Consider the following 10,234-nt stretch of genomic DNA (forward strand, 5'->3'; position numbering starts at 1 on the left):
TATTTAGGGTATCAAAGTAAAAGGGTGACACGTAAGCCACACTTTTCAGATTTTTGTTTGTAAAGAAGCTTACATTTTTTTAAATATTTTTTATATTTTTCATATTTACAAACTTTGCAAAATAGCAAAATCTGACAAAGTTTAATCATATAACTAATAATATAAAGTAGCAAAACCACAAGATGATGAAACATAAAACAAGCAAATTGCTAAAATGTGTCATTCAGAAGATCAGCTGAAGCTGTGAGACATAAACTAACTGGAATAAATGTGAATCGGTTTTAAATGTATTCCCAGCTTGGTAATATTAATTCCTTGAGTGCTTTTTAATTTAAACAAACTGTGAGTGTTTGCTACTTTTCAAGGACAACACCAGTCGATTTGACCCGTTTCCTCCCTGAATAACTACACTCACCATTCATCCATCTGAGTAAACATTGATCGCAGAAGATTCTGTCAGGTTTCCAGTTTGAAATCCATTGTAGCTCTTCTAAATGATACTCCTGTCTGCTGCAACATTTACTCAAGAAAATCAATGGTGTCGACACCTAATGCACTGCAGATTTGCTGCCATTACAAGACAAACACATTATAACCAAACTTGCTGCAGGTTCAATGTGATATAAAAACATTGTCTACCTATAAAAACAAAAACATATAGACCGACATCTTTGACTCTGTTTCTGCATCCTTTTAGCTCCTTTGCAGACTCCAAAGAGCACTACCAAGACTTCCCTTTAAAAAATGGAGGAATGTCCGGTGCTATGGAGCTGAAGCAGCACGTTGGTGCACACTGCCATTTACCCAAAACTCTGGTTGGCGAGGAAAGTGGTGACAAGCTGCTGGCCAAGAAGAAACTCTACATCGCTTCTGCAGTCTGCCTCGTCTTCATGATCGGAGAGGTCATCGGTAAAAAGTTTACAATTTCAGAAATTACACCCAAAGATTTTGGTGAAAATGTAGTAATTTCACTGTCCAAATAATCAGGTGTGCAACTTTTTAATATTTAAATATATAAACAACATATTATTAGAGCAATAATGTCTTGTTGAAAACTGAATCATTTTGGTGACCAAACAGGTTCTTATTTTATGTTTTTAAGACAAATTTATACCAAAAACACACCTTTTATAGGTTTACTTTAATGTTTTCTTTTTAGTAAAAAAAATAAAAACTCAGACTTTACTTCTTTACTAGCTCACAAATAGTGGAGGTACATCTCCAATAAAAACACAGCAGAAGAAAACCTTCTTTCCCTGAAAGCTTGATTGGTCCTGACAGCCGTCCCCAGTGGAAACCAGTGCAGTAATAGCTTCTGGAGTCCAGAAACACTTTGCTGATTCGTGATCTTGGTTTAGATCTTTGTAATCTAACAAAAAGAACTTGTCCTGACAGACAGGTAATTGGTTGAGTTTCACTGGTTTCCTGATTTTGCTCCATCTGAAATTTGATTAGACTTGGTATTGTTTCAATTACAGCAGGCTGTGGTTGTTTTTGTTTGTTTCTATGTGTTTTAGTGCTGCACAACCAAACGGGATAAGGTGTCATTGAATATGACTGGAAATAGCACTTTCTCTGTAAAGTAAGATACAAAATGTTTTTACAGATGCATCAATTTCATGCCATAATTTGGCTGCACATCAGGTTCCACTTAGGCCTGGGAGTATAAGTTTGATTTGCAAAAGGAAATGGCTTCCGATCATCTTTATTCTGTGCACAAACTGTTCAGTGCATTAGATTCTGTGTAAGCACAGACATTTTAATAATATGAACAAAATAACAAAGATGACAAAAATACATATTTTAAAGGTTATATAGCATGTCCAATAATGTAAAAAGTTAACTTAGTTGCTAAGTGTGTAAACTGGCTGACATTCCTTTACTGACTACTGAAACATTCAAAATGACTTGCAATAAAAGAGTAAAACCTGAGGCTACATCCTAACTATGAAGCTCTTAAACTGCATGTTTAATCACCAAAGAAAGCCGTTGTTTAAAGTTTAGTTTATTACTCAGAGGATTCTGTCAAGCATCTACAGACTGAGTGTGTTTCAAACAGGAGGCTACCTGGCTCACAGCCTGGCCATCATGACCGATGCCGCCCACCTCCTCACCGACTTTGGGAGCATGATGGTGAGCCTGTTCTCCCTGTGGATCTCCTCCAGACCGCCCACCAAAACCATGACCTTTGGCTGGCACAGATCAGGTCAGAATAATCTTTACTAGTTATTTAAAAAAAATGTAATTGGAAATGGAGATGATGATACTGATTTTGACATACAGTAGGTGATAAGAATAAAGAGTGGAAGCAAAAAATACAACTGTAGGACTAAGTGCTGCTTTAGATATTAATGTAAAAAATAAATACAGTTGATATTCTTGAACTTTGAAAGGGGACATGTTATGTAAAAATTCACATTTTGTAAATTTTTGTACTTCCATTTGTACAATGGAATGTCTGGAAAATGAGGCTTTTGAAAAACCTCCAGAATGTGACAATGCAAGTCAGCAGGCACTGCGCCTCACCTAGTAACCAAGGCAGAACTCTGCCCGTTACCTAGCAACCAAGGCAAAACTCTGCCTGTTACCTGGCAACCAAGGCAAAACTCTGCCTGTTACCTGGCAACCAAAGTAGAACTCCTGCATGTTTTCTGCCACTGAATTCGCTGTACAATGGAAGCTGTAAAAGATAATTGTTTTGTTGTTGACTTACCAAACAGAAACCACTCGCTGCATTCTTGTTGGTTGTGCAGGAGGCTCTTTTTCTGCTTTTCAAAGAAGTACGGTTTTATAATTGCGCATCTGTTTGCAGCCGTTTTAAACGTGTTTAGTTCCTGTTGAAGGAAGCATAGCAAGTCACATTTAAATTAATTTACAGTATATTCCAACTTTTACATCTCAGGCAGAAGCTTCCTGATCTGTAAAGTTTTGGGTTGTTGTGCAGTGAGGTGATCGGTTCCTGGTTCTGCTCTCCTCACAGAAATCCTGGGAGCGTTCATCTCCGTCATGTCCATCTGGATCGTTACAGGAGTGCTCGTCTACTTAGCCATCGAAAGGATTGTACGCAACGACTATGAGATTGAGGGCCATGTCATGCTGGTCACTTCTGGATTCGCCGTCATTGTAAATATTATGTAAGTACTTTGTTATTTAATAGCTTTATGCCAAATATATTTTAAAAAACAGCTAAAGTGTCACAAAATTTAATCACTTTCTTTCCTATCTGCAGCATAAAAATGCATTAATATTAAGCAGTTGAGTTTGTACATTTTTGTTTAATTTATTGTTTCTTTAAGTAATAATTTATACAATTTCAACAAAACAGGCTATCTTCAGTACATTTTAATATAAAAATAATCTAATAAAAATGACATAAAATCCAAACCATTTCTTATTTTTCATTATATTTTAACTTAATTTGGAAGCTCAATATCTTTTTAAAAATAAACCAATCCAGTTTGTTTGATCTTGATCAGAGTGAGCATTTTAAATGGTTTATAACTTGCACTAATATGCATTTTTCAAGACAGATATTCAAATTTTGATGAAAGATGAAACTGTGTTAATGAGGATTACATTCCTCCTTTATATCAGCATGATGGTTATTTAGTAGAATGTCTACAGTTACCAAAGTAAATTTAATTAAGTAAATGTAACTAGTTATAACCCAACTCTGGAACTAAATAGCCTTTAGTTCACCACATCTCTTCACTGCAAAAGTAATAAATAAAGTGAATCACAGCAGAATCAGAAGTGATTTCACTAAAAGCTGATCTTTCTGTGGTTCTGCAGAATGGCCTACATCCTTCACCACTCCACCACCCTCCACCCTCATGGCAGAGGCTATCAGCAGATTGACGAGGACGGTCAGAGCCCCGTCAGTCACGGCCACTCCCACATGCTCCTCGGTAGCCATGGCAACACCAGCGTCCGTGCCGCGTTCATCCACGTGCTTGGCGACCTGCTGCAGAGCATCGGCGTCACGGTGGCAGCGACCATCATCTACTTTCGGGTCAGATTTAGATTCTTGTTAGGGTGAGACTGAAACGTCAGTTTGATCCTGTCGGCTCTTTAAAAGATTCCTGAGTGATTAAAACTAAAGTTTCATGCATTAAAAGTTCATATTTTGCAAAGTATGTATAGTATTGCGACAATGTAGATGTTATGTGCCAAGAAACCAGCATGGAAAAATCTTCAGTTTGTTTTTCTTTTCTTGCCTTCAGCGTGTTAATATCTAACGTCAGCAGGAAGCGCCATCTGATGGGTTTTTCCTTTTCCGTTTTGTTTTCTCAGCCGGAATACAAAGTGGCAGATCCCATCTGTACATTCCTGTTTTCTATCTTCGTCCTCTTCACCACCCTCACCATCCTCAGAGACGTCTTCAGGATACTCATGGAAGGTACAGGAACATGTTAGGAGACATTATCACTTTTCAATTAGGAGTCTAGACCATCTGACTAAGTACCTGCCACGTTTCTGTAGAGCTTTTAAAAATCCTAACATGTATTTTTTTTATGCAACTAAAAGCGATAAATTAAGACAAAGCAAAAGGTTAACAAAACAGAAAAATCAACAGAAAAGCAATTTTTTAAGCGTTATTAATTGGACAATCTTTTACTTTGTCAACTTACATACAAAACTTTCTACTCAACTGAGAAAATCTTGTTCCTGTGTTTATATTTCTGGTAATTCTAGTGAATCTTAAGTTTGATTTCTGTCTGTCTTTCTTTTATTTATCACTAGTCTCTTCCTGAGTTCTATTAATTCAAATCTATTTTAATTATGCGCATTCTGCCCTTTTTTCTGCGTTTGCGTCCTCAGTAATGACATTATAAGACAATATTAAAGAAACTAAGAGCGAAGCAGCATCAACCAGTCAGTGCTGCATGTTTATGTAGGACAAAGCCACAGCAGATGGTCGTATCCTGAGGAAGCAGTTAGACTGAAAATGTCTTCACACGTCAATGAACCTTAAGATAAATAATCTAAAACTTGATACTTCAACAAGAACATGCTGATGGTGCTGCAGTCAACGGCAACAATAAAAATGAAAAACAAATCTTGTAAGTACACTGACTGTGAACTGTAGACTGATCTGTGCAGTGAGCGAATCGCAGTAATTAGGAGTCCGCTGTTTTTCAGGATCGCCTAAAGGAATCGAGTTCAACTCTGTGAAGGAAGTGCTGCTGACTGTGAAAGCTGTGAAGTCTGTTCACTCTTTACACCTGTGGGCCCTGACGCTGGGACAGTCGCTGGTTTCTGTTCATCTGGCAATAGGTAGCAGAACAAACGTGGAAGTGAAACTAAAAGGAGAGAAATAAGAATTTTAAGGGCTGGGAATGTTGGGATTCATCAAAAACATACAGGTTTTAAAACACTTCTGACACAAAATACATGTACATCATTGTGAGACATGTAAAACAGCGTATTAGGGCCACTGTAGACAGAAAAAAGGATACATTTCTGTCAAAACAAGAAAATATCTGATATTAAAAAAGTTTTCTAGACAAAACAAGAAAATATATGAGCTTCAAAAGCTGGAAAAATCAGAAACTGAGATTAATCTCAGAAATAATTCCTTAAAATTAAATAATATTTAACATCTTTTCACACTTATCAGTCCCTAAAGGATTTCATGATTGCTTTTATGATTTTTTGCAATAACAATCACTAATTTTGAGAATAATTTAGAAATATTTGCAAAAGATTTCACACTTATTTGATGGTTAATGTGACTTTTTGTTCTGACGGCATATTAGGGCCATTGCATAAAAAGGGAAGAGTAAATTTCCACTGAAACCTCATAATTTTTTATATTAATTTCAGAAAATTTTCTAGAAAAAACAAAGAAATGAATGAGTTTCAAAAGTCAGAAAGTTTTGACTTTTGGAAAAATTTTTAAATGTTCAAAAGCAAAAAAAATAAACTTTGACTTTTGAAACTCAGAAATTTCTTTGCTTTTTCTAGAAAATTTCTGAGATTAATTTCAGATTTTTTTTCTGGTGGAAATGTTCTTTATTTCTATCTACAATGTCACAAGTGAAATGTTCCCTCTGTCTCTGTTTCCCCATCAGAGGAAGGCGCCGACGCTCAGTCGGTGCTTCAGGAGGCCACAGAGCTGCTCCACAACAAGTTTGGTTTCCAGAACATCACCGTCCAGGTCGAGCTTTACTCTGAAGAGATGAGCCACTGCTCCCACTGCCAGGACCCCAGGGACTGACAACCAGACCCGAATCAACTGGACCCAAACGGACTTGGAACGACTCAAAGACACGCTCACAACATTTTCCACAGGTCGGGCTTCACTGCTGCTGACAGTTGTGCCACATTCATCCTGCAGCTTCCTGGTGAAGGAGATAAACCGGCTTTTTTGGCAGATCAATGTGTTGGACAGAAAGCTACAAGAAAATAGACAGCAAACTCATCCATGTGTTTGTAAAAGCATGCAGATGATGGCGATGGGGCTCCATGCTAACGTTGAAGGTCAGTGCTAAAGTTTATAGCTTCACAAAAGGTGATGCATTTGCTTTTCACCTCATTAAAAAGAACTTCACAGACAGACAGTGGTGGGCACAGCTAACTAAAAATACGCTAACCCTGACACACTGGTTCAGCTATACTGTTACCAAAACATTGTTTAGCAGAAGCTAATGAGAAAGCGCTAAACTTAGCTGCTGCTTAAACCGTCTCCACTCACTAGCTAAACTAAAAAGATGTCAAACTTTATTCAACTGAAAGTTTACAGAACGACCAATTAAATTAGCGCTTTTAGAATTTATCCCAAAAATGTATTTAGCAGAAACTAAGTGTGCTCAAAGTTAGCAAAAATGCTAAAGAGCTAAACAAAAAAACTATTATTAGCACTTTAGTTAATTAGCATAAGTGTGCCCACCACTGCAGAACACTAATAATAAAGCATAGAAAGCATGCTGGCTTAAAATATCCCATAAGAAAGAGCATTAGTAGAAAAAAAAACAGTGAATAATTTTAACTAGCTGAGCTGAATGCATTGATTTAAAGTAAAGAATCTACAGCTTTTGTGCTTACATCTGTAAAAAACAACCTGAGAAACAGAATGTATTTTATCAAATACAAAAACTGATGTAGTTTTTATGATTGTCACTTTTCCACTGCCAACTCTCCAGACACAATCTTCTTGTCAATGGAAATCACTGCCTGGTAATATTTATACACCATAGATTGTTGGATTGGAGGTACCACTAATTTCCAGACTTTGATGACATTAGTACTTTTTTCCTTTCCTTTGAATCATTGTAATAAGCTTTTATTGTTCCAGAGAAATAAAACCCAGGAGATCTGCTTGTCCATCAGTAAAACCTGCTCTCACATTTTGGAGAATACAGAGAAAATTGTCTTTAGACGGTTTGTACTGATATGTTATTATCTACATACGTGGTTCCAACAGAAGCCATACGAAGTGCTGATTCCAAAGGTTATTTTAAAAAATTAGAAATAGAAAAGTTATTGGCAAAATAAACTCGTAACCAGAAGATGAACCTAAAACGTTATTCATCGCACGGAGCATCTGATGACAGATTTACACATGGATGAATTTGATGTCATCTACCAACAACAATGTCATCATATCTGTTTTCGCCTGCTTTCTGCTGCAGATTGGACAAAATTTGCAAAGTCAAAAATCAGTTTCAAAGCTCATAAATGTTTATTTACATTTGGCTTTCTAATGGCAGTGACCAAAAATGCTTCCAAAGTTTCTGTTAATGAGGAAGAAAAGCTTAAATCTGCTTATTGCATACAAGTGGTTGGTACCATATAAATACAGAAACCTTCCTGAGATCAATCACTGTGAAAACTATCTATTTGATTAAACTTATATGCACAGCTAGAACCATAGAACCAGTCCTTGGTTCCCAGTTTTTGCTAAGAGCATAGTTTTTTGGGCAATCATCACAGAATGTGTGTAAAAAAAATTAAACATGAAGATTTTTATATAAACTATTCATTATTGTCCAAGTGCCAAGGGTTCTGGGTGATGATCCCTACTCTAAATCCCTCTCTGTGTTCCTAAATGTTTTTTTTGTCTAATATTTCCCATTTGAAAATGCTAGGCTTCAAAATATAATATCTAGTACTTCTTAACATCTAAAATGTAGCATTTCAGGAGAGATTATAAGCTAATTTAGGTTGTTTTAGTGGCAATTTGTAATAAATTTAGTTCAAATTTAACAATTAAGTTACAGCAATGAAAAGTTTAAAATAACACAGAAGTTACTAATACTCTGGAGTTCATTGTAGTATAAAGGGAAAGGAGTGAAAACTGAAGAAGAATCCATTACAGATAAATACAAAAGAATGGAGTAAATTCCTGTCAAAAAACTCCAAAGGATTATGATTAAACTCAGAAATTTGTAAGAAAAAATAAGAAGATTTCTGAGTTTAAAAAGACAAAGATTGGCTGAAAAAAAACAATCAGAAATTTTGAGATTAAGCCCAGAGATTTTCTAGAAAAATAAGATTTCTGATTTTGAGAAGTTGAAATTTTTGACTTTTCAAACTTAGAAATTTCCTTGTTTTTTCTGCAAAAATTTTGAGATTAATTTGATTTATGATTTTCTTCTTGCAAATGTTAAATTTTTCAAGTTTTTTTTTTCTGTCAAATTTTAGAGTTTTTTGACAGAAACTTAGTCCTCCTTTTTTGTTTTTTCTGTCCCAACACGCTGTGGTAGCATCCAGTTGACCCCCATGAGGTCGGAGGGCAGAAATGATTTAGTTCTGCAAACTGACGATTAGTTTCAGCTTCACACCAACATTCATCTCAGCCATCTCTCGTCACTGCAGCATTCATCCATCTACAAAATGCTCCTTCATCCTGTGAGCTTCTATCTGCTCTTTGTCTCTGTAACTCACTATGTTTGCCACTTCGTATGTAGCTAGTTCTGTGAAGGAGGAGCAGAACAGGAAACTCTGAAAGCCTCATCTTCCTCCAAGTTTCCTGCGTTTTTTTAGTCCAAGAAATGATTAATGGAGCGATTTTGATCTGGAGAGAAAATAAAATTGGTACAATTTTCGTTGTAGTTGTGACAAAGTTGAAAGAGTTTTACTAGTTTGTTGCAACACAGAGACACAATAGTCTAAATAGACCTAAAAGTAGGAATTGTGTAAATTTCGATAAATTTGTGCTGCTGTATAAATCAAACAGCTCAGCAGGACTGCTGCAGCAACATTTATAAAACACAGCTTGAAGTATTGCATTGGAAAAAAGTTGATAAAAGCATCAAACATCGAAGTAGCTTATGCAATTTTGCAAAAAATATTTTTATGCTAGCTTGAGGTGGTTTTTGGCTTTTCTGAAATGTCTTAAAGAAGAGAAGGAAACTCGTTTATCACGTCGGTTTTGATGTAGCAAAGGCTCCCATCCACCAGCGGGTTTGTGTTTTACCAGAGGCAGGAAACTTGGAAAAATTTCAAACTCCACATTTCTAAATTTTTTAGAGATGTGCAGCCCATGCTAGTTTGCAAACTCTACATCTTGTTTATTACATGCATAGTGTTAAAGTTTGTATAGTTTGTTTCGCACCAAACCAAAAGACGGAAACATGACTAATTCGCATTTTCTTTTGTGTGACATTTAAAAATTTTGCTCCAAATTCGCATGACAATTGGATGGAAACAGTTCCCAAGATTCAAGACAATTACAAAACACAAAACATTTATTTTGTTAGATTTAAGTTTGCTCTTGTAGAAGCTAACACGGTGATGAAAAAAAATTTGAGCGCTAGCATAAGTGTGCTCACTACTGTCAGTTTGTTAAAAAAACACAATATTTCCATAATACTCACGATCTGCACTGAGTAACACTTTCTATTTAAATGTAAGCCATTAGGTGTTGATGTTTCGCACAAGTGTTGCACCTTGTGAACATTTTGTTGATGTTCATTGCAAACGCTTGCATGGTTGTTCGCTGTTATTGAAGTATGCTGAAGTTTTTCTTGTTCAACTGCCAGTCAGAAAATTTCAGCACATGTGGAGGATAAACAGAAGAATAAAATTCACCGTTTTATTTTCAGAAAGAGACGCATATTTGTTTTCTTTTTAAAATTATGGTATATATGTTCAAAACAGCTATGAAGAATTAAAAATGACACTGAGTTTCATAGAGACCAATGTACGAAAAGTTTTATATCCATGCATAGTAAAAGGTTCTGGTGCAGCTTTACTGTCTGAAAAGTTTCTTATTGAAGAAAAAAAGCAC

The 10,234-nt window shown here is 35.9% G+C and overlaps 1 protein-coding gene across 2 annotated transcripts in view; it reads left to right on the forward strand.

Annotated features, from left to right (window-relative positions):
- slc30a2 (solute carrier family 30 member 2) overlaps positions 1 to 8,586 on the forward strand; it is a 17,338-nt gene extending 8,752 nt beyond the window's left edge. For both annotated transcript variants that reach the window (XM_015057787.1, XM_015057788.1), the window contains 7 exons: positions 698 to 909; positions 2,060 to 2,206; positions 2,981 to 3,134; positions 3,793 to 4,012; positions 4,294 to 4,399; positions 5,143 to 5,277; positions 6,075 to 8,586. In XM_015057787.1, coding sequence (XP_014913273.1) covers positions 698 to 909; positions 2,060 to 2,206; positions 2,981 to 3,134; positions 3,793 to 4,012; positions 4,294 to 4,399; positions 5,143 to 5,277; positions 6,075 to 6,220 — 1,120 coding nt within the window. In that variant the 3' untranslated portion in view covers positions 6,221 to 8,586. The remainder of the gene's footprint in view (positions 1 to 697; positions 910 to 2,059; positions 2,207 to 2,980; positions 3,135 to 3,792; positions 4,013 to 4,293; positions 4,400 to 5,142; positions 5,278 to 6,074) is intronic.
- Positions 8,587 to 10,234: the final 1,648 nt, after the last annotated feature.

The sequence above is a fragment of the Poecilia latipinna genome, unplaced genomic scaffold (assembly GCF_001443285.1).
Source record: "Poecilia latipinna isolate Pla-1442-1.1 unplaced genomic scaffold, P_latipinna-1.0 Scaffold1491, whole genome shotgun sequence".
Taxonomy (NCBI): domain Eukaryota; kingdom Metazoa; phylum Chordata; class Actinopteri; order Cyprinodontiformes; family Poeciliidae; genus Poecilia; species Poecilia latipinna.